This window comes from Typopeltis vanoorti, chromosome 15 (assembly GCF_054136105.1).
Source record: "Typopeltis vanoorti isolate ZY-2024b chromosome 15, IOZ_Tvanoo_1.0, whole genome shotgun sequence".
In the NCBI taxonomy this organism is placed as follows: domain Eukaryota; kingdom Metazoa; phylum Arthropoda; class Arachnida; order Uropygi; family Thelyphonidae; genus Typopeltis; species Typopeltis vanoorti.
This window is the reverse complement of record NC_143563.1, coordinates 88,059,181-88,085,203: the sequence shown is the minus strand read 5'-3', so window position 1 is coordinate 88,085,203 and position 26,023 is coordinate 88,059,181. Positions and strand designations below refer to the sequence as shown.

Sequence of the window (26,023 nt, the reverse complement as noted above, 5' to 3'; positions counted from 1 at the left end):
GAATAGCCAGACGGTTATGATTTTATATTTATTAATTCTCTTGTTTAAACTTTAAGTTATATTATTTACCCCCTGAAGATGTAAATCCTACGATTTACGAAACTTGTCGAACTATTATTTCAGTATTTTATATAACAATAATAAAAAAAATGTGATGTAATCACCACAGAAGTCTACGCCTGCAATTATAAGTAATAACTGTTAAATTGGGATGGATATCTGCCTTAAACGAACAAAGTTTTATTAGGATTTAATTAATGACATACTTAAACCTAGCCTTTGCTTTACTTTATGTTCAAGATCGATTGAAAAAGCATTAAAGACAGACTTTAGGAGGGTTTCACATAGATTTCAAGACTCGCTTAAAGTCGAGTATAATGTTTTGCAGAAGATATTTTTTCGCCTGAGTCTGCTGTCCAACAATATAGCCCGGATATGAAAAGTATTTGCCTTTTGATGCATTTAATTATGTAGGAAACTTCATGTGCTAAATATTTTTTTTAAATATAAACATTCTTTGTGTATGAGTTAAGGGGATAAAAATCCCTTCTTGTTTTTCAGCCAGTAAGCGAAACTAAGATCGAACACTACGATCTGTAACGTTTCATGCCGACGAACTGTCAGCGTATCCAAGCGCAAGTGACCACTTGGTAGTGCCACACCACGGCAACTCGTTGCAAAGGTGAAGCAAGCTTCCTCACTGTTCTTGATATTTTCTCATAATGTAAAACACAGCTCTTAAGAGATGTAGTACTGTTTTACATTATGAGGAGAGGTCACTACCCAGACCGGTTTCAACCTTTTTTGAGGTCTCATCAGTGAGTAGCTAGAATGGGAGTTAATGTCTTTCATCATCGGCCTTTGGAGTATAAAGATTGCTGAGGGTCAGCAGGTAGTAATAGGGGAGATTAAAGAAAGGTAGAGTAGGATAGTAGTAGGTAGACCTAGTTAATATCAGAGTTTAAGTGAAGAAAACTTACATACTTTTGCTATACGATTGACCGAAAGGTGTGTCACTATATTACATTATAACATAGTATAACTACGATGAAAAGCCAAAAGGCTATTTTTTTTTCTGGCGAGGTTGATATAAGTTAAGGGGATAAAAATCTCGCCAGAAAAAAAATAGCCTTTTGGCTTTTCATCGTAGTTATACTATGTTATAATGTAATATAGTGACACACCTTTCGGTCAATCGTATAGCAAAAGTATGTAAGTTTTCTTCACTTAAACTCTGATATTAACTAGGTCTAGCTACTCACTGATGAGACCTCAAAAAAGGTTGAAACCGGTCTGGGTAGTGACCTCTCCTCATAATGTAAAACAGTACTATACTATATCTCTTAAGAGCTGTGTTTTACATTATGAGAAAATATCAAGAACAGTGAGGAAGCTTGCTTCACCTTTGCAACGAGTTGCCGTGGTGTGGCACTACCAAGTGGTCACTTACGCTTGGATACACTGACAGTTCGTCGGCATGAAACGTTACAGATCGTAGTGTTCGATCTTAGTTTCGCTTACTGGCTGAAAAACAAGAAGGGATTTTTATCCCCTTAACTTATATCAACCTCGCCAGAAAAAAAATAGCCTTTTGGCTTTTCATCGTAGTTATTCTTTGTGTATTGTGTATGTATATGTGTATATGTATATTTTTATGTGAAAAAAAAAGTAACCTCTGAGATGACATTCTGTTCAACAATTGCCATGTAATGCAATTATGATACAGGTTACGTATCATAATTATGATCCGGGCTATATTGTTGGCTATACGAAACCAGCACATAACATTCTCTCCACTCCCGTAGTTCATGTCTTCAATATGCATCTCTTTCCTTTACGATTTACCCGTTAACTTGCGTTAATAAAGCAGTGAAAAAGAAGACTCTAGACATTGCCACATTCATACTTGCATCTGATAGATGAAAGTTGATCATCTGCTAAATGATCATCATCAAAAGAACGTCCAGAAAAAGTATGCGTTTCTAGATACCTTGGGTACATTCCAGTAGTATTTTAATTTTGTTCAGTTCATTTTAATCAATATTTTAACAAATTGAATAGTGTTTTTAATTAGAAAATTTCTTTCTAGGTATGCTGTAGTGGATGATGGCTTTCAAGCAATGAAAGATCGAAATGTTGACCAGTGTGCTATCATAACTGGCGAAAGCGGTTCGGGAAAGACAGGTAGGCTGAATGTTATTGATTAGCTGTCGACTAGTGCAGCATAAATATTTTTATTGAAGTTTAGTGTATTCTTTTAAGCAGACTTGGTGCAGCAATGAAAGTAAATTCTGTCGTTCTTTATAAATGTCGTGTTCTAACTGGTAAAGAACAGCTTTATTCAACTCCTATCGCTAAGCTTCTTTCTTTGAGCGAAGTCATAAATATTTAATATTCTGCCTCTTGTATCCATAACTTCGAAAAAGGACTTTGCCTTTAGAGCTTCGTTCGAGGTGAATAAAAGTTTATATGGTGTCATGTCATAAATATAACTTCGTTTTTTGAAAACGACGGAGAGCTATAGACACTACTTAATTATATTATAAAAACTGGTTTTATAGTATTCAATGGAAAGGAATAAATTCTTTCACTTGTCTAAAAGTAGAATTAAGTATCTGTCTTTTTTGTTGTGTATTTATTTTAAAAAAATATAAAGTAGGGTGACGATAGAAATTCAACTAATAACGTTTTCCTCACTGTCGTATATATTTTAATTAAAATATTGCGTATATTATTCAGTTGTTTTTCAAGTTTGTTTTTACGCATTTTAATTTGTTTTAACTGATAATATCAGATAAGAAGACTTTTTTTTGCCTTCCTACTGTACTTTTCACACTGATCAGCGATTGCAAATACATGCATATACTGAACAGGTTAATGGAAAGGTTGATCTTGTCCAAATGTAACTAAGTGGTAGACATAAGTCTTGTGGTTCACACCAATGAAACTAATGTTATTTTCCTTGACTAACAATTCTTCTACTGTGATTTGCTTTTAACTAGAGAATTACATGACAGTTGATAGTAGTTGAACTTGTTCTCTAAGTAATAGCTCCAAATGTATGAATCGAAACACGTGGAATGCTCAGTTCATATTTGTGTACTAAATGAAATCTGGTTTAGCTTGATATTTTAAATGCGCAGTTGAAAGATGTAGTTTAAAAAGATGTAGGCAGTTTCTCATAACCAATAATTCACTTACATAATTGGTTTCGGTCAACACTATTTTTAACTTTTTCAGTTAAAAATCATAGCTATTTAGTCAAAATAATTATTCTAGAATTACGGCCGCTGTTGTTATTTCTCTCGTGCTTTTATTTTGTAAGAAATGGTAGAATATTTTTTAAAAAAGTTAATATGTTAATGGAGAGTTTATCCCATTGAACAATCTACAGTAAAAAGCACCAATATACACTTCGTATGTTATATCCGTAGGCTGGTCTTCTTTTCTTACCTCTTGTACCCCCCCCCCCCAAATGTAACTAAGTTATTAGAGCAGTGTTTCTCAAACTTAAGATATCCGCGTACCCCTTCTTAAATTTCCATTATTATCAAGTACTCCTAATTAATAAATTAAAAATAAATTCATTCATTCATTAATAAAAAAAGTAATTAAAATTAAATATCTATTATATTTTAATTTATATGTTCATATAAATTAAATTATTTTTAAATTTTGGTTCTCTAGAGATGTCAGACGAAACACTCTTCGTTTTCTTGTTCCTTACAGCTACTTGTATTTGCTATTTTGCTCTCTTTTGTGGGTTTTATAAATCCAATCTTTAACCAATGACCATACTTAAGAATTTGAAAGCTAAAAAAATAATGTATTTACTCGAATATAACTCTAACTTTTTCCCAAAATTAAAGTTCAAAAATCGTGTTGCGAGATACGTGGGGGAATTTTCGGAAACTTAAGTTTTCAGAAAAAAAACTTAAAATGGTGCGACTTACAAGCTCCTACTCGCCATCACTACTTTTGGCATCGAGAACGGTTTCTTTGTGTGTGTGTCGTCAAAGTCATCTACCCAAATAGCGTTATCCCATTATTTCAAGCAAAAATTACTAGTAATTTACAAGTCTTGAGATACGTAGAGCAGCGAAGAACTGCATATGATTGGTGCAGTATTAACAAAAGATCGCGCGAACCAAAGACAAATTAGCATTTCAACAGTTGAGTTGAAATGCTAATTCCCTTGAACCGAATTCCATAATATCTGAAACACATTCACTATATATTTCTTAGTTTTAACACGTTAACGACGAGGGTGGCGTCAAGCAAAACCATATATTCCACCGGCAACATATGGTTTTGCTTGGTCTATACAGCAGTTTCTGTTAGAGAGGGGATGTGATTCATTAGTTAGTCCGTTTTATCCCGGTTGTCTCTAATTGCACGGTTTGTTGAAAAATATAATGACTCCTTTAATTATGCATAGCCGAAAATTGCCACATATCCCCTAACGACCTTTCGCGTACCCCGGGGGTACGCGTACCACACTTCGAGAAACACTGTATTAGAGCATTTCGAGGGGTGGGGTGACTCTTTACTCTCAAACTGTAGCTTCCACTGTCTACTAAAAACATTGCAATGTCTGACTACTCCAGGTTAGGGGGGACTGCAAAAGACCTCTGTCCCTCAGGTTAGAGGCGGTGTATCTAGGAACTAGCAAGAAGCTCAAAAATGCATCTCTCAAGACGTTTGGTCAACGTGAGAGATTAGACCATATCCCCCTCAATCTATGCCACAGATCAAAAAGAAGACCCACACTGTCCAGGGCTAAAACCTGAACTCGACAAATCTTCCCAGGAAAAATGATAGTGTTGACTCAAATCCTTCTGCAAGGCCTTCACTAGATGCAAAAACTGCAAAATCCCACCATTTCAACTCTAAACGTTAGAACGCAAATCTGAAGAAAGATTGCTAGAATTGGAAGAAGCCCTTAAATTTAAAAATAAGATATAATTCGAACATCAGAAGTCAGGCGCTTATCTGAACAGATTCTTGAAAGAAACTGGCGTGATATTTTACCATAAACGCGAAACTATCAGTCTTCATGGAGTGGGATTCGTAATAAAAATAAATGGAAACAACATATGATAGAATTTAAAGGATACTCGGAAAGAATTGCAATCCAGAAAATAAAACTCATAAAGAGAGATCTTGATTATCCAAGTATATGCCCCTACCTCAAGATAGTTTGGAAGAAACAGAAGTGTTTTATAATCATGTATCAAGTATAATTTCCAAAGAGAAAACACAACAGTTAATAATCATGAGAGACTTCAATGCCACAATAGGATTAAGGATATCACAACAGGACAAAGTGCTGAGACCATATGGTTATGGTTCTAGAAATGCCCAGGGAGAATGATTATTTGACTTAGCAGCAAGTAATAATCAAACAATAATGAATTCAGTATTCAAAAAGAGGTTCAACAGTTGGTGGATTCATATTTCTTTTAATGGTAGTAGCAATAGGATGATCGACTTCATTCTCTGCCTAAATACAAGTACTGTATATATTTACCTCCGTACAGGTGCTTAATGATTTTATATTCAGTGCAGATCATAGAATGGTGAGAGGAATGATCTCATTATCAAAAGATAAAAACAGGATTAAGCATATCAAAACAAATAAGCTAAATATCAATGGTTAATGCAATAGACCAACAAAAAGAAAAATGCAAAGAAAATTTGACAAACTTGATTGCTTCTCAAAATCTGACACAGTTAGAAACTGATGTTCAAGAACTTTGCAACTCTATTGAAACCATTATTAACTTCAATTAAGCCTCTAAATAACTGTACTGGCAGGAAAAATGATATGATCTCTCAAAACTAAACTAATATACTAATGAAAGAGAATTACTAAAAAAACGCAGATTACAGTAATCGAGAGATATGATTAAATTTGCAGAATTTGACAAATTTGTCAAAAGAGAAATCCGAAATGATTTGAGAAAATTCAATACAAATGAAATATTCAAGGCAATGGAAAATAGAACCTCACCAAGAATAGCTAAAATGACCTTTATGAAGGCAAAAAATAGATTCCCTCTCGTAATTGGATCAAACTCAACAAACAATATGTGAAAATTGCCAACGTTCTACCCATAATAGAAATAGAAATCTAACAGCTCTCGATAAATTGAAATACATTAAGTGCCCAGGACCAGATGAAATGCCTGCAGAGCTTTTCAAATACGGGTTGGACATCTTATTACCATTATTACGTACTCTGTGCAATAGAATTCTAAAGGATGAGATTTTTCCTAATCAATGGCTGAAATCAGAAATAATTCTTCACAAAAAAAGACGTAAAATCTGTAAACTTCTAGACATTGTTTATATCACACAACTATAAAATGTTTACAACAATAATTCTCAAAAGAATTTTAGCAATCTGCATTCTGAACGACCATATGAACAAGCAGGTTTCGGGGGGGGGGGGATTACAATCGACCATCTACACGCAGTTAATCAAATAGTTTAAAAATATTTACAAAACCATTTGTATTCTGAAATGGCCTTCATTGACTATAGCAAAGCATTTGATTCCCTAGCCCTCTTTTCTGTTCTTTGAAAGACATAGAAATCGAGGAGAAATATATTCGGCGACTTCAAACCATTTATGAAAAAAATAGTGAGACATCTATCAGGTTGGAAGGAAGCGGAGACTTCTTTAGGATGGAGAAAGGCACGAAACAAGGTGATCTCTTTGCACCCAAACGTTTTATAGCAGCCCTTGAAGCCATTTATAGGGACCAGAATTGGGATGATTATGGTATTAATATTCAGGAAAAGATATTAAACAATCTACGTTTTGCAGATGACGTAGTTCTCTTTGCTGAAGATGGCTCTCAATTTAATCTGATGATCAATGAATTAAGCATAAAAGCAAGGAAATAGGTCAAACAATAACCTGTCATAAAATAAAAGTAATGACAAATCATGAACATATTCCCACTGGTGTTGAAAACATTATAATAGAATATGTAGAAAACTACAAATACTCTCCATTTCAAATCGCTTTGACCTTGAAATACAATGCAGAATCGACAATGCTTGGAAGAGCTACTGGGAAATAAAGCATTGGATGAAAGGGACCTCATCATTTGTCTAAAGAGAATAATATTAGATATGATTGGCCTGCCAACTTTGACTTATGGTTCCCAGACTTGGGTACTAACCACTACACAGACGTAAAAAAAAAAAAAAAAAAGCTCTTAGTTTGCCAAAGAACAATCCAGTGGAATTTACTCGGAGTATCCAGACTAGATAGAATAAGGAACAAGGACTTAAGAGACCTAACAAAAATAAAAGACATCACTGGGAGAGCTAAGAAATCAAAATGAGATTGGGTAGGCCACTTGGCAAGATATCAAGATGATAGATGATCAAAGAGAGCAACAGATTGGCTGCCGAGAGAAGTAGTCAGAAAACTTGGACGACAAGAAAAAAGATGGAGAGATAACATCGAAAACCGACTCAGTGTCTCATGGACAGGAGTGGCCTAGGATCGGAGAGCGTGAGGGAGGCCTTTGCCCTGCAGTGGGACATCTAGGCTAACAACAAAATCGTGCTAAGACTTATAAAGTTATTAAATTTTATCATCGATGCACTGCATCAGAGTCGAGAGATTCCGGCACACTAAAATATTCGCTCATCCCCAGTCGACTTATCAGACAAAAATGCCTCGATATAAGTGGAAAACTGGAAAGCTACTTTCCCGATTAACGTGGATCAAGAGCCAAAGTTCTATGCCCTCATAGATTTGGTCAGTTATTAAAGCCTGGTTCAGTTCCGTCAAGAAAGCTTCACATGGTTTTTATTCTACCAAAACAGGCAATCTGGCCGAGCACACTCAATTTAATAGCGTCATTGCCTTAGTTGCCCATGCTGCAATAGCAAAGAACCACAGAATACTTCTTCTTAAGGGGAAGTAATCTCGCACAGCGCGTATTCTTGCTTATGTATCTTCCTGCATTAAAAAAGGTTTGAGCCTCAAAAAATGCACAGATATCGCCAGAAAATATACTCCATAGAAGTGAGGCGTAATAACTCAATAAATAGTCGATAATATAATAGTGGAGCAATAGACTTCAATAGCTGTCTTCTGTCCAAGTGCTCCCCCAACTTGATGCCTCCAGCCGTACGCAACACATATCAAGCGAATAGTAAGCATAGCGGTTATTTTTGAACCTTTCACACAGAAATTTTCCTACAGGAGGAAATAGGAAAATGAGATTGAGCGAGTGGCCGTGATTTCACGAAATCAGCAATGTACCAAGTCACAAACGACAAGAGACAGGATGTATCTTTCTCGCTCCTGAAAATTCACTTGTGAATCTGCTGTGCACATAAAACAGTCAACAATACTGGTATCCTTTTTCAAATTCTATACTAGAGTTTATACGAACAGCGTTAAAGTACAGACAACTGCGTCAATAGTTGGCAGAAAAACATCAAAAGGGGATAGATGAATAATTCATTTTATTTAAAAAAAAACCTCATGAAAAGGTAAGAAATTGTATTACCCCCCCCTTTTCAATAGAAACCTAGTAAATGAAGCAAAAGCACTGTATGTATCTTGAGGTAAAAATACCGAGGCGTCAGCTACCCCAAATGTACGTAACCCTAGTTACAAAGAACAGTAGATTATACTGAAGATGTGCAACAGTTAAACACTTTTACGATTGATCGTTACATTTGGCGATGCAGTTGGTGAATTACTAGTATCCAGTAGTCATTTAAATATATTATTTCGTTATTACAATTTAGTAGTTTAGCCCATTTATGCGTTTGCAAATTTCAGTGAAATCGGTCCAAACAAAGCTGAGGAATTACTTGAGTGCGAACGGACAGGTAAAATGAATTAACAGATGGTTACGCACTTCGCGAAACTAATCTGAAAGCTTCATTCAATTAAATGATAAAGAATAGCATTATAATTACAAGAATGCTATCACCAAACACACGTGAAATCATTTTTATGTCCATCTTGAATCATTTCTGTATTTTTTTTTACCTGTAGTTTTCTCACCCCGTGGTTAGAAAACTACACAGTTTCAGATTACGCAGTTTGAACATTAAGTTAACGTTAAAGAAATAACTGTGAACAAAGCTGAATGTTGAGGTATGTAATATTTTATTGCAGACTGTTCATTTAATGAAAATTGCTAAAAATATTTTTTAGTTATTTGATTTCATGCTGCTGTTATGTTTTCTTCCGGCTATTAATGTTCATATCTCATTGGTCCAACCTTCATTGTTAATTATTTGCGTATGTCAGTCTTAATCGGAGTGATAGAAGGAAAAGTTTATAATCATGGGGTAGTGAAAAGATTGTTCTTTATTCTTAGAGTAAAGGATACATTACGTGCCAGTGTCTCTCTCTCTCTCTGAAGTAAATATGTATTACTGCTTTATGCGAATACAAAGTAAAACTGTTTGCATTAGCCACCATTATTTACCCTGGTGAACCCGCATTAGAATTTCATGAGAGCTCGCTGATCGCAATCTAAATAAAAACAATGAAATTTATATTTTCTAGTACACATTGTGAGTTGTTTTTTAGTAAAATAAATAGTAATTTCTTCCTTCCAAAAGGAAGAACAGAGACTCTTTATCATTCAAAAATTATATTTTCGATTCAGTTTTGTAGGAAAGATTTTTTTCTTTTCGAGAGCGATCGAATGGATGATTGAACCCTTCATTACAATGGAGACTTTCCTTTTGCGTATATCATGTGATATTTGTCACACTCAATAGTACTGAATCGCTACCTTATAACGCAGCACATTCAATACATGCTGTAAACCTCCTTTAGTAGATTAGCCCTGTCGGTGTGTAGGCTGATAATTGGATAATTATGCAATCCTGCTCTGAAAATCGAACTTGAACTTTTTCAAGCATCAACTTCAAAAACAGGATGATGGTTATCTCACACAGGGAGGTAAAAATCATTTAACGACTAACGAAGATAACCACATGTTCAACAAACATACAGGAATATAAACATTTGGTGCACTTTTGGAAACGCATGCTATGCTAGACAGGCTGTTCTTTCAAGAGAATTAAATGAAATACAGCGCAGACACACAAAACGAGCACAAAATCTTGGCTCTAAATACTTAACAACACCCAAAAATCGTGTCCACTGGGAAAATGCAGCTTATTTTTTTCCATATTACTATTCTTGACTCTACGAACTCCATTCTAATGAAGCCACGGAGTTCGAAATTGATTAGAATTATGAGAATGAAGGACATAACAAATGAAGCTAATACATGACATATTTTCTTCGTATATAAATTTTTGAATCAAGAGGGAGTGCAGATTGTTCTCATCAACAAAATTGCGAATGGAATTTACAGTGGGTCGAAAAAGGTTTTTAATATATAAAATAGTTGGAGTGGGTGAAAGAATAGAGCCTTGAGATATCAATAATTGTCAGAAGTTAGCAGCAAAAACGAACCATCCTCGTACATAGTCAGGGACCATAGGAGAAGCTGAGGAGTCGCAGTTTCTCTATTTCCATATTTTACAAGTATGTTGGGAGTATATTCCCCGATGTCTTTATGCTTTATCAAATGTCAAATCAAGCGCAATAACTTTGGTTGATTTTGAACTTTTCTGTGAATGTTTGTAACGAGATTTCGTACGAGTGATTGATCTACTGAACTATTGATGTACGTATGATGGTAATAAGTATGGGCAGAAATTGAGACCAATAACTTAAGATTACCATTACTAGTGGGCATGAATCAGTTTAACTATCTTTGGCCTTTTCAAATTCTTATTTCGAGTGGTAGCTTTGTTTCTGAATTATGGTATTTATTATACACTGATCTTTGCCCTAATATGATATTCCGGATGAAGTCAGGCATGCTGGCAATGTGAGGAACACATGTTGAGAAGACGAACTATATTCAGGACTGGAAAGGAAGGATGAAAAATGATCTGTGTAGTACTGAATGAATCGATGCTGAGAATTGGCTGGTAGATTCGTTATGCAGTTGAAAACAAATGTATAGCAAGTTGCGACCTTAACTACTCGTACTTTTCAGAGACGTAAAATCGAGATGGAGGGTATTGCGAAAGTAATCGAAAGCGAGCCGTTGTTTGTTGTGTGAATTCACTGAAAGAAAAATGACTTTGCTGTTGAGCAAGTTAAATTGTGGGAGGTCTAAATTTCTAGAAAGAACCTCAAAGTGTGAAGATTTATTAAATATGTGAAAGTATTGGGATAATCTAACATCATTGTTACCGTTTAACATTCTAACGACTCGAGAGTTCTTTCAATATTGAAAGTAATAGACTCTAGAATGCTCTTCCGTTGATTTTCATTTCTTATGGATGGATAAGAAGACATTCTACTAGTAACGTTCACTGACCATGTCCGACAAAGCTATAAAAAAAGCACGTCTTCAACTTGTCGGTGACCAGCACTTTTTGGTAGGAATCTCTCAGGTGAATGAATTAATGATATGTATTATAATATCCGGTCATCCTTCGGAGAAAGCTGGAGGTTCAATACATGCTGCACAAAATTTTATTCTAGTCTTCACTCAGTTCCATTTCCTCATTGTAAATGTTTTCCACATTATTCTATTTCTCTTTAGAGTAAAGAAAATAAAGTTAGATTCAGCCGATGCTCGTGAACAATCCAATCATTTACTATCGACACCGATGTAATCTTTATTTTTGATTTCTGCCTGAAACGACGGGTTTACGAACAGGAGGCCGGTTGGAGAACCACACATCTATCATCTATTTCACTGAACATTGTCGATATGGATGTGTGTGTTTTTATGTGGCTTTCTCCTGAGAAAGATGCTATTTATTTTGTAAAGCTATATTATATTTGTGTGGTCTGAGTATTTTCCTATTTTTTTATTTTATATGTATTTTATTTTTATTTATGTTTTACATAGTTGAGGAAATCCCCTTTTCTAGAGACCAAACACGGAGTTTTTTCCAAACCGCTTGAAGCCTTCAATGAGCGGGTTTCATACCTAGAGATGACATTCCTCATCCACTTAAGGACATTCCCAAACATCCTTGTTAGATAGATGACTAGTTGCGTCTTCACTAAACAGAAATACCAATCATTGTGCAGAGGTGTTTGGTCATTTCCGAAAAATCGACATGAAAAGTGAAACGAACTGCTTTCGTCACAAGAGCGTGCAGGATCGAATTGGCCGCACAGTTGTGTGTCATCTCTGCTGTGAACCAACTTTCGAGCATTGTGTACAAAACTTCAATATTTTACTCTTTGCTATTGCAAATTTGCTTTTCTTCGTGGTTAACTTTATTCGATAAGCGTCCCATACTACTTCGTAATGAAGTTCTTGTATAATCTAAGAACTTCATACTACTTCGTAATGAAGTTCTTCTATAATCTAAGAACTTCATACTACTTCGTAATGAAGTTCTTCTATAATCTAAGAACTTCATACTACTTCGTAATGAAGTTCTTAGATGATACATTTTTCCAAATGTTGGTTCGACTTTTGCACGACATCGAATTCACATTACATACTGTCGTCACATCTTATATAGTGTTGTATCAGAAACAACTGCCCCCCCCTTTTTTTTATAAGCAGCCATTTTTTGCGTAATTCTACTGTTGTTTCATTAAGCAAATCCATTTCCGACTGCCACATGATTTTTGCTTTGTCATTACTACTAAAGTAAAAACAGATATAACCGAAGTGTAATCATTCTGGTCTTCATGGGCGTTATATCTGAATATCTCTCAAGAATTGGTTTATTTTTACAGGTACTTACGAATATTGTTATGAACTAAACAATTTGTTTTTGGCAGTTCTTCCAAGGAAAGATTAGAAATCTGTAGCATATTTTTACTGTGGATAAATCAAGTAAAATAAGGCAAATTATTACGTAAGGTACACAATTATTGTAAACCAAGCCTTTTGCCATTTCAGTTTTTAGATAAGCAAGGTATGTCACAGGAAGATTCAAAGCGTTTATACTGACATCGATATCCTGGTAGGATTAAGTACCAGGATATCGATGCGAATTGACGTTTAGTGTTAAAAAGTGTTATCGATCAATATTATTATGCATTTACTCAAGCTTTTTTTCAGACAGTTTGTCAGTCTTAATATGGTAACTGAGGATTATTCCCCCCTCTCGAAAGAAACGTACCTTGCCTTTCACCCTAATTTTTTCTGTTTCTCCCTGCTTTAGACAACTTCATATTAATCCGCATAAATTTCTGTTGCTTAATCTAATCTAAACAATGAATTAATTTATTGAATATTTTTAACTACAGTCGCAAATTCCCTAATAGAACTGCTATATACTTAACACTTTTTTTAAAAAATATCTAATTTCTTCAAGCGTCATAAAACTTTTTATTTTGTTTCCTAAATCAATTCAGGAAGCGTGTTAATAATCATACTTCACTAGTTCGCTATTAACGGATGCTGGTACTCTTTAGCAGTGTCAGAGAATGCTCATTTAAATATCATTTTACGACACACGCGCATTTCCTTCGGTGTTTGTAATATTAATGTACACCCTGCACATAACACGTCGTGAGTATGTGTAATAAATACAGCTATGCATTAACCACACCCGTCTACGCCAGTTCTGTGTCTCCTTGGAGATTATGAATTAATGTAAATTACTGAAGTAACGGATGGAACGGAAGCCGGCGAACGTTGCTTTTAATGCAGTCATCCTTTAAACAACTCGCAACTACTGTTGTCGTAGGACAGTCTTACAGCAGTTGAATGCAAAATATAATTTTCCCGTGTCGAACTGCGAACATCACTTATGTTGAAAATATGCATTGACTGTCAACAGCCATAATTGAGAATTAAAATTAAGTTCCAGTTATTTTAATCGGAATTTAATTTAAATAACGAACAACTGAATATGAATGTGTGTTTAGAGAGAACGTTGCGATCCAGAAGCAGGCGGTAAATCTTAAATTACGTGAAAACTTAACTCTTCTTGAGGGGGGGGGGTACGTTTTTTTTTCTTAATTGTATATGTAACATCATTCTATCTCCAGTTCTGTTTATTTAATGCAAGACTTTTTTAATGGCTAAAGAATTTGGCTCGTAAATGGATAAAATACCATTTATTGTGGTAGCACTTGTGTGTGTGCGCGTGTGTCATTATTCCTTGTATTTGAATTTTGATATTTGATTATTGTAGCCTTCGTAAGACTGCCCTTTTATACGTTTCTTTTTGTAAGAAAAATGGCTTATTGTAGATATATCTTTTTTGAATAAGAAACACAGAAATTACATGGAAAATTATTAGATAAAATGAGGTGACTTTTCAACCGGATCCATCCTCTCATTGGACCATCATTTAGTCATAGCTGCTGTCTATGAATGCCTATTACAAAATCTACCATGCACAAAATGGCAGAATAGGGATAAAGCAAGATTGATAATAATAAATCCTCAAGTGCATAATAGAACGATTCCAGGAAAAGAGTAAACTATTTTTTTTTCTGATATTGCTATGAGTCAGGATCAAAAGGTGTTTGTGAATTTTGTATGGACTTCAGGATTATAACCTAGGGAATGAGGACGCTGATTAACTTAAGCGTTTGTGATTACATCCGGAACTTTTATTTCATTACAATTTATCTTTAGTTCCCATACTCATATATTTGATAGCATGGCTAATGTATTTCGGTACTCCGCCTTGTAATACGCTTCTCAGCACATCACGTGTCAAAATTATTCATTTGAAATATGATTTGTGATTCCCTTAACTTTTTTTGTTAATTGGCCCAAGACAAGTTTTCTGTTCCAATCTGAGCCCGAAGTTCGTCTGTACTGTGTGATTATTTAGACCAATATTGGATGGATTCTGTTTTGGTGTAATGGTCTCACTCTTGATCGAAATGGGTATAGAATCTTTTAAATTATTTTTTTTTAATTTATTTGCACAGTGATATATAATATGACACAAAACCTGAGGAATTATCCGTTCGGGGGTGGGGGAGATATAAATGAACCAAAATCATATAGAATATGGAAAAGGTTAAATTATTAAAATAGGATTGGGCTGATCGGAATGCCCACCGAAGCAATTATGAGGCCAATGTTTCGTGTCTATTATTTAATAAAAAATCATGCGTTTGTTTTGCGGGATGATAAGTTTCCTGGAGGAAACAATCTTCTACTTCCGTATGGGATCAGACCGATTAACTTATCTTCACTTAAATTCTTACAAAATTCTTTGCGATTGCGCAATGGAGACACTCCAAGTAGGAAGATATTCATTCTTACCCATTTTGTTCATTTTTTCTGGATGAAATGAGTTACCAATCGGCTTCTTTCAATGGCGCACAGTTTATATCTGATTGTTTCGCATTTAGCATTACAAGCATAGTCTAGACTTCTTCTTTGAACAGTGAGAATGTAATCAGTATATCAACATGACAATTCCGATTACAAGGAGCACTCTTATAGAATCAGGGTTCAGTGATTATCCATCTTTCTTCTAGTCATTATTTCCAACTCTCATAATTTCAGAAGCTGATAGTAAGAGTTTTGTATTCTTCCAATAAAAATCAGATTTATTAGCTAACCTGTTAACATGGCAAACAAGACAGTTGGCGCTATCAAATATTTTGTAGAACAGAACTCTTTAAAAGTTGAAGGGGGGGCGGGTGAGAGAGAATATTTTTACTCTAACCACCAGAATAATGCTAGTTAAAACACTGATTTTACACAGATGAAAACAAAATATGAGGGCAGGTTTGTAGGAGGTATAATGAAGAACAGTTTTCCCATTCTGTGGGAGCTTCGCAAACCAATGCCCTCTGTCTGCTATTCCTATAACCTCTGCACGAAGCTGTCGTGGCATTCTTCGTTCCTGTCGAGTTCGGTACTACTGCGTGGATCGATCATCAGCAGCGGTAACACTAGCGTGTTATTCTGTAATGATGTTAGGCACATGTGCATTTGGCAGGCGAAGATCCCGAGCAATCTCACCAAACCACGCTTTACAAAAAAAAAACGTATCTAATGAGGAATGCTAATTAGATACACTAAGTTTGACTAACTCTGTAGAATCAGAGATCACAGTTATCTGTCCCTTTACTTTGGGTAAAGGGACAGATAACTGTGATAACTGCTGACCGTAGCGATACACGCGCACGGTTTGGTGCTTTTTGAAAAATAACTGGAACAGCTTTAGGTTTTTTTTTTTATATTTTTCCCCACATAAGCGAACATTGACAGGTGCATCGTCCAGTAGCATGCGCAATATCCGTATGGCAATGGATTAATGTTCAGGCTTATTCTCAAATTATTTCTATAACTGTGGCGCTTAATTGTGCAAGCTGAGTGGATATCAGTTTGCAATAACTCTCTTGTGTGTAGTGCAAAGCTTCTTTCACGTAGTTCAAAAATAAGAAAGACTAACAGCGTTAATCGAGGTGGTTTTGGTCTATTTAGATTAACTGGCCAGCCCAAATTGGTGGATATAAAATTTCTTACAGCGACTAGCAAAGCTTGTGCATTTCCTTGTTGGAAAATAGTTGCAGGAATGGACGTTGGGTACTCGTGTGAGGGTTCAGTAACGCGAAACGTATTTCAAAATTATCTAACCACACCAGAAGGCTTGTTTCAGTGAAAAATAAGGCCTAATAACAACCGTATTTAGCGCATAAAGGTATCTCAGTGGATAGTTTCTCTATTCTCCTACTAATAGGCTGGTTTCGAATCCCACTTCAAATGACTTTGGGAGGCATCCCCCATATGTTGACATGATGATAAGTGTGGAGAATTAGACATATTAGGATAATTCATTATTTATTGGTAAATCGTTTAGAGTAGAGAATTGTCATGAAAAGATGTAACAATTCACCCCACATATGGATTTGGTAAATAAACGCTTTGACTGATAATTCTCTTCCCAGAGAAGTGAATTCGGTGCTTTGAAGTTAATTTCGAATGGCAACTATTGATCTCAAAATATGCTAAGTATTTCCTTAATGAAACTTTCCGCCCTGACTGTATTGAACTCCGTTATTTGCACCAAATACAACACATATGCAAATAAAATATTGTTAGATCTGCTCTACCTCAGAGCATGCTGTACTTGTTTGAATGCAGTGTATTTGTTCGTAATATAAGTATTGCGCAATAAAATGTTACAAAATCTATAATAAGAGGTTGTTATTATAGATTTTGTAACTTTTGTTACAAAATTTTGTAACAAAGATTTTGTTATTATAAATTCATGAATTCGAAGATATATATTCTAAAAGCTGTTCCAGCTTGTATGGAATGAAAGAATTCGTAAAGAATCTGGTTCTTAGGGCTTGAAATCGGTATTTTAATTTGGTATTGGGAACTTATTCAAAATGATCCTTTCGTTGAACAGTTTAATCTTCCATAATTTCAAATAACTTAAGCCACCCATTCTGTCCCGCAGGTTGTACATATACCGAGCATTGAATTAGACTTATTTAATAGCCTTTTGAACCTCCTTTTAACGATTGCCAATTCGATGCTCTTCAATTCCCTGCTTATAGCTCGGTGAGATATGGTTCGTGAACTGCCTTCATTAAATGCTTCGTTCAATTGCGGTACACAGTAAGTTCTGTTTGTCCGTAGAAGTCTAATCAGATGGAGAGGTGTTTCAGTAATGAAACACCCAGGATATCTCGCCATTTGAAAAAACAATCAGCTCTGTTGTTTTCAAAATCGGGGCACCAGCCAGAGACTGGCACTCACAATTAGCTCTTTATGGAATTCCGAAAGATTCATTGTGATTGACGATTACAAACCAGCAGTAATCTGAAATAGTTGCCTAGAACACGTTATGACGCATGTGACCAAGTGTTTTGCATATACCCTGCATAAGTTAATTACATTCATCTGCACAAAGATTTCTAATTCGTTGGTATGTTTACATTTGCGATGAAATTAAATTCCTAGGCATTTGTTTCCTAGGATATTTATAGGGGACGCTTAAAGCGGAATGCTGTTAAATCAACGGCTTATGATCGTGTCTGGTATCGAGACTTAAGCAAATTGCCATCCTTTGATATATTTGCCACTCTCTGCGATTGGATAGCCAGCTTTCTCTCTGTTCATGGTGGATGGCTTCGTACCTTGCCAATCAAGAGTTACTTGAGGCACCGTGGTAGCATATATCCTTTCCCCTATAAATAAATGACCTACTCCGAGTCGCCTCTAATCCCAGTCATAGTATTTTTGCTGATGATAGCGATCTCCTACTCATTTGACAAACCATACATTATTCAGTAATCCCAAGCTCCAAGATTATCTTCAACCAGTGCCTTTTAAACATTGATTTCCATTCCATCCTTTAGCCTTCAACGCCACCGAAGCTAATTTTTGCCTCTTCTATCAAAGAAAAGGGGATCCTTGCTTACATTATCCATGCTGTCAGTAACACAAATCAGCCGATGTTATTCTCGACTTCTCGTGGCATCTTTAGAAACTTTTTTTAAATTCGCAAAGGAAGACAGCCTATTTGGTATTAAATAATTATTTATTATCCTTTCCTGTTAATTACACTTGAAAATTGAAGTTAATTATTTGTCTAAGTCGATGTATTTAAACTCTCTTTTTCCGAATTAATTTCGTCAGAATTGTTTTAAATATTTAGTTTGAGAAGTGGTCCAGACCATAGTTAATTAATTCGCATTTGTTGCAAACAATTTAGCATCCTAGACTTCTATTTTGTAACTCGACTGCTAAGATTAGTGTCAAGTCAAGCTCGACGAGTTCCTACTAAGATACATCCGGAATCGCTGAGGCAACTCACAACCTATGATAAGAGTCGACACGACTACAATTTTATGACGTATCCTATGAACACAACTTGCTGCTGTTTGAATGACGGTGTGTTGATCATAATAACTTCCTTTCGTTCTCCCCTAGCCTCTTCGCAAGTCTCTCATACAGAAAACATAAACAGACAAAGTATTTTAACGAGTGCTTTAAGCATTGCACGCATACGCAAAGTGGAATTATACTGATGCCCAACACAATTCTAAAGAAACATGACGTTAGAAAACCATCACAAGAAATGAAAACAAAATAATTAGTCACACTATAACGTTGCTGATGGTAAACATTACAATCAATTTATAGATGAAGATATTGAAGAAGTAGAGGATAATTAAGCGAAGTAAATACAGTAGCTTCGAAACAATGGTATGATCTGCAAAACTCGACTTCCTTTCAGGAAACGCATATAACCTCTATACTCTTACATTATTATGCAGTATCGTCTGCCTATGTGTCTGAAGTAAGACACAGAACAGCAACAATATATTTGATAAATTTTAGCGTAAATTATTATGCTATAATTTATCAAATACAATATGTTGGTTTGTTTAGGATAAGGTTAAGAAATATATATTTCATGCAGCCTTGGAAATCGTAAGATCAGTGAGATGTTTATAAATATGATCTTACAAAATCGGTATATAATTGTTGATGCGTGTTGGCCGAATGGATACCTTGTCCAATGTGTATTGAGTTCTCACAAATACGGTGTGGGTTGAGATCTCGTTTGGCCATTGACTGTTGCAAAATATCGTTAGATCGTGGCTGATTTTCAACATCAGATTTAAGCCCTACTGTCCTGCTTATTGAAAGTCTGATGTTTGCATTGAACAAGTATATTTGGTCTTTAGATCATCCGAAATTATCTTATGTGTATGGGATTCCTCCTCCCCCAAAAAAACCATTTAGTAGCGCACTCTGCTGATCTTGAAAATTAAGTAGGCATTTTAATCATTGTTGAACAGAACCCAGGTCATAGTTCTGTAGTTGTTGAAGAAGACACTAACTGCTGCGCTGATGAACTCTTTTTCTGGTGTCGATTATGAGATATTTTTGTAAATTTCTGTCTTTCTAAAGTGCTTCCATTTTTGTTTGCTATTATGTCATGGTTTCCATTTTTTATCCGAACTAGGCGGTTTTATGTCGTGTTCGTTTGGAGAGATATTTCCATTTTGGGAGTGAGGGAATTCATTCGTTTTATTTTATTTTTGTATTGAAATTTTTTTTCAATGTTATATACCTAAAGAAATGGGAAATAAGCATTTTTTGAATGAACTGAACATTAGAAATGAGAAATCCCAGCTTTCCGAAAGAACGTTACTCGCACACATTAACAAATGTGCATTCGTGGCACGCGCGCGCACACAATAAAAAAAAAGAAAAAAAGTGAGTTGACATATGACTGCCATTTACAAGAGAGTGAATTGTGTTTTGTTTCGCTTGCAGCTCCTGTGTACTGTAGACCAACTGCGATCATATAAAGCAAGATTAATGGATTATCCCCTCATTAGACAAAGAAATACAATTTAGCTTCCTAGAAAACCAGACATATGTTTGACACCAACATTTATAACATACTACATCATAATACAGCACGAAATTGTGTGTTAAATTGTCACAGAAAATTTACGCTTCCTTTGAATCCGTGTAATATCGAACACATATTGGAGTCATACAGAAAACATATCGCAGATTGTTATGTTGGATATCTCCAGAATAGTTGCGTTTATTTTGTTGCAACTATTATTTAAAATAATGGTTAGCTGATATTGGAATATGAAATATTTGGAATTGAAATTAATTTTAATTTAATAGGCTAGTAAAATTTAATTTTACTAGCGCAGTTCCGCATTCTAATCTCCATGTTACGCAAAAAAAGAAAAAAAAAACTATTTATGTACTGCTTTCATTTGCTTATTTTCTAAGGTAAATAAGGTGAAAATAGCTGATTGCTATCGTTATTCTCGAATGTTTAATCATTTATATTTGTTAATCTTGGAAATCTTTCTTGAAGCAGTTAGCCTTTATCGAATTAACTTAATATGTGCATATGGTATTATCAGTAAAATAAATTGAGTTTTCTTTCTGATATTATAAAGTTTGCTGTTATCAGATTCTGATAGGTGGTGATGAAAAAAGTCGCTTCATCTTATCAAAATGCAAATACAACGTATTTGCATTTTGATAAAAAAAAAAAAAAAAAAAAGGAGAATAACTTGAAGAAAACGAGACTCAAGAACTATAATCAGCCTTCTCTAGCAGAAATACACTCCACGTAAATTTTGATTTTCACAATTATCCTTAGCTAAGTGGGTTTGTCTTCGAATAAATCATTGTTAGGTGATTTGGCTGCAAATGCATTTAAAGGCGCTGAACAAATCGCCCTAAGTGCAAAAATTCTTTGTGGTGCGTGTTGTAGAGGCGTGGCCAAGAATGTTGTAATCCAAATGAATTAGCACTAATAATAGTTGTGATGTAACAGACCAGAATACGTAATACGCGATTTATTTATAATTTTTAAGATCTGATTTCGTTCAGCGCTCTGCATAATAAGCAGTTGTAGCAATTGCTCGCAAATGCCTGCTTGTTTTTACGAAAACTGCTGAGCTTATTCTGTTTTATTTAAATAGGAACTGCTAGCATTTTAGTGTTTCATTCAGATTTTTATTACTTCTATCGCCTGGCATGGGAGTATCCTGCTTATTGGAGGCCTGAAGTGACTTGAGTAGAGAAAGAAATTATTTAACCCTCACTCACATTACTAACGTGATATATCAATTTAACTTTTAATAGAAAAGCCTAAATACCATACTTTCTTAAATTTAGATGGCCTTAGTCTAATAACAGTGTTCACTGGTGTGTTTGTGTGATGGAAAGGGGAAAGAGTCTTAAGGAATGACTGCTGACCAGTTCTTTCTATTCAGCTTACGTGTGGCCTAATTTAATAGTCACTATGCATCATTTACCATGCTGCTCTGGTCAATGGTTCAAAAGTGAGAATGGTAAAAAAAAAAAAAAAATAGTTTCAATATCTCTCCTTTGACAAGCATGAAATGCTGCCAGATACAACTAACCGAATTATTATAAGAATGGAAATGAAAATTGACATTTTTTTTCAGATTTTATTACATTATAAGATATCCTGTAGCAAACTTCTCATAGTTCCAATTATATTGACTAAGAAAGTTACAATCAAGTTTATACAAAAAAAAAAAAAAAAAAAAATTACCTTTCAATTCGTTATTATTGCTATGAACAAGGATTTCCATTTTGTACGTTATACATTTTTCAAATATGTTGAAGATCTGGCGTGCTTTTTTTTTCTTTCAAACAGCTCACAACATTTATTTTTCTCTTTATATGAGAACACTCATTACTCTGTGAGCAGGATTGACCCAAATCGTAGTTTGTTCCGGAATGTCATCTATATCGAAAGTTTAAAGATTTCTTATAGAAATCGTAAAGATTTTAACTTTTCAGAATCTTTAAAATGATATCCAGATAATTTTAAGCAGGGTTTGATAATCCATTTTAAAAATATTCAAAATGTGGATATTAAGTTAATGCCATCCGCTAGGTATATTTTCTGCTAGTAATGATATACACAAAAAATAACACTTTGTATCAAGTACAAAGACAATTTGTGGATTTAACTTTAATAAATTATTTTGAGAATAAGTTGCTTCCGTCAGTTTTATGTATTTTTAAATAGATATGGTTCGTGTGTGTGTGTGAGAGAGAAAGAGCAGCCTTCATATTGAATTCTTGATTAATTGAAATGGCCGATCTGAGTAACAGGGAAAACTGGTCTGAAAGTCATTTAAAGCTACTCGTCAATTAAGGTACAAAGGTTCTTACGGGAGAAAATATACTTCGCGTTGTAAATGCGTATACCTTTTGGTAATCTTTAATGCGAATGGCTTGCAATCTGGAGAGTGGCGCTTTCTTACAAGAGAATCATTCCGGTTGGAGGTACAAATATAGATAACCACGCGCAGCAAAAGAAATTCCACGTTCGAAGTGTGTCTTATGTATACGTAGTTAAAATAAATGTGAGCAGATGAAAGAAAGTAGCAACGTATCCATTAAGAGGAACAGATATCACTTAACACAGAGTGGATTCGTGGATTTAACGTACAGTATGAAACTTAGATGTAAGATAGTCTCATGGAAGAAAGCCACGATTAGAAAAGTATTATTTATTTTTGGACCACTGTGATGCCATTTATCGAATTTAATGTTGAAAGAATTCTTTGACCTCTTGTACCTTGTTAAATATTTTAATGTAAACGAGCAACTCAGGGGTCTTCAGTCATTACTTTCGATGAAAATATTTTTATTCCTTTAATTTATTATTTGAGATAGAGGTCGCAATACAATGTAAACATGAATTTAACGTAACCCTATTAGTTTCGGTAGATGGCGTTGTGCTACGTTTAATCGATGAACATCTTGTAATTTCTATCATCTTATTTGCGCCAGTGTAATGTTACCACAACGAATATATCACGAAAAAAAAAAAAAACATTTGGTCATAGGAGAGCATTGTGAGCTAAAATGTGTGAAATGGTTGTTCACTACGTGAAATCGGCACTCAACGCGTTGAAATGCAGGTGTTTTGAACTGAAAACACCTGCACGAGTTATTTTCGACTTTTAACACGAAAATTCTGTGAACATGTCGAGCATTTTTAAGCAATGATTAATATTCTTAATTAAAAAAAAATATTAAATTTAATAATTGACAAAAAGAATTTAAATTTAAGAAGGTGGAATTTAAAATAATGTTTAGCGTTCATCAAACGCAGATGAATCGTTAAATTTTTAATAAGAAAAAACCTGATTTAATTGGTTTTTATAAGACGTAGGACTAGTTTAAATGGTGCATAGATGCGTGCGAATGGTTATCTAAACCCTCTACCTGGATTTTTATTATCTAGGATCCCACAGGTATTCAATTTTCTTTTTAATTGTAAAAATAAACTATTTGTAATAATCAACTTTTTTCCTTCTTGAAAAATCCAATTAATCGCACTTTTCTGTTTTTTCTCGCCAGCCCCTAGTTGCTGATTACTAACGATATCTCTGTATCCAGGACCCCCTATAGCGAACTAATTATCAGCTTTGTTCATTTGCTTGATAATATTTTGTATCTCCTCCGTAGAGGTTAGTCTTCGACTTGTTTGTTCATTTCATTGGATATTCAGGGACATAATTGGAGAATAATAATTATTATTTAAATTTAATTTTTAAGTTAGTTAGTTCTATCTTTTACGAGCCATAATATACGAATCCTTTTTTGCGATTCCTTGTTTTCATTAATAATTCGAGCATCCCTTAGTTGCTCTTATTCAATAAAATGCTTATTAATTTTGAGACTGCTGATCCTTTCTTATCACCCTTAATATTTGTATGATGATATCCGCTAGCTCTAGCAGATGCAGTTAGCACAAAACTCCGCCATTAGGTTTGCACAGAGTTGCTTCTGCTGGGTCATTCGCCATTAGTTTCAAAGTGATAGTCTGCATTCTTGAGAAATACCCTTTGAAAGGCGTGATTGTGAAGATTGATTATGATAAACGTTCGATGATGTTCTCGATAAGCAAAACAGATGAAAATAGGCATGGATAAAAGAAACTGCCATGCAATTTTCCACAAGTTAGCTTATAATTTTGGGATTCTCATTTGAATTATTCCAAAACATTTTGACGCATGATCTGGACATGTGGCGAACTTCAGCAAATGCGCTCCACTTACTCCGCTAAGCGGATGCCCAGTGGCGCACCCACAGGGGGGCCAAGGGACCCTGCCCTCTCAAAGAAAAAGGGAAAAAAATTTCCCAAAATATTTTCCTAATTAAATTCTTTTTTTTTTATTTCACGTCTTCTATTTCTATACTACTTATGAATCTGCAGTCATCGTAGCCAAAGGAGGTTCTACATCTTATTAAGATGGACGCTATGGCTGTTTGATCCTCACGATATGGCTGTCTGTTGACTTCTTTCCAAGAGTATACTTTGAAGAGCATTGCATAGACTATCGAGTAAATAAAGTTTCGTACATTAAAACATGCAAGTGGGAATTTTTTTTACAACATCTCGTATAAAGTAATAATCACATGAAGGGAGTGTATGAACCAAATTAATTCATTAAGGTATCAGCACATATACACTCCCTTCACAGCAATGGTGTCAGAAATCATATTAGGTTGAAGAAATGTAAAAATAATCACATCTGTCTATTATTGCTTTTCTTAAAATTAGTGCTGCTGTAACTAATCTACATATTCAACTCAAGGACTTCTCGAATTCGAGAATTCTGCCGAAATTGAGCACATGAATTTTATTCCACTCCATGTCTATTATGTAATACAGTGGCTTTACTCTGGCCGATGAAAACTTTCTTCCATCTGTATAATTTATTTTTGTTTTGCTTTCAACCATTGTGAAAGTAGAACAGAACAATAAAACTTAAAAGGCTTTAAGAACATCTGACTTGGGGGAAGAAGAAACAAAGAGGCCCTCTTTTCAAATCTAGTGACCAAATTGAATTTTAGCGATACCGTTAATTTGTTAAGATTATGAACACGTGAAAAGTTTCGCAGAGGATCATAATAAACATTGCTGATTGCTGGTAACCTTTAAAGCATCATTTTTGTAGCAGAAATCTCAGTCACGACATCAAAACCACCACAAATCGTTTAGTAAAAAATGTTTCTGGTTCTTTCGAGCACCCGCGAAATACACCGCTTGGAAAGAAGTCAACAGACACCATAGTGTGAAGAACAAACATCCATGGCGCCCACTTTAAAAATATGTAGGACTGCACTAATCCTACGGAGAATAGTTTCCAGAAGCGTACGATAGCGATCAATGGGAATTTTGGATCATTCGTCTTGCAGGAGGTCCTGGACTGCTGTGGGGAGGTCATCCCTTAACCCCACTCGACGCTTAATTTCATCCCACAAATGTTCAGTAGGGTTGAGATAAGGGCTCCGTGGAGGCCAGTCAAGTGTGGTGAGGTTTGTCTACAAACTATGCAGTTACAGCCAGCAGCCTTATGACTACCAGGACACCAGTACCTCTTCAGTTTCTACAGAACTGACCATTGTCTCTTTCGGCAAGATAATGCACAGTGTCATAGGGCTACCAGTACATCCGGAAGTCTTTTACGATATCAGATGTTCTTGACTTA

At 35.0% G+C, this 26,023-nt stretch overlaps 1 protein-coding gene across 1 annotated transcript in view; it reads left to right on the top strand.

Moving 5' to 3' along the window:
- The window catches only part of LOC150098956 (unconventional myosin-Ib-like), a 574,946-nt gene that overhangs the window by 89,097 nt on the left and 459,826 nt on the right, over positions 1-26,023 (top strand). Inside the window, exon 4 of the mRNA XM_090405778.1 lies at positions 2,090-2,184. Coding sequence (XP_090261904.1) covers positions 2,090-2,184 — 95 coding nt within the window. The remainder of the gene's footprint in view (positions 1-2,089; positions 2,185-26,023) is intronic.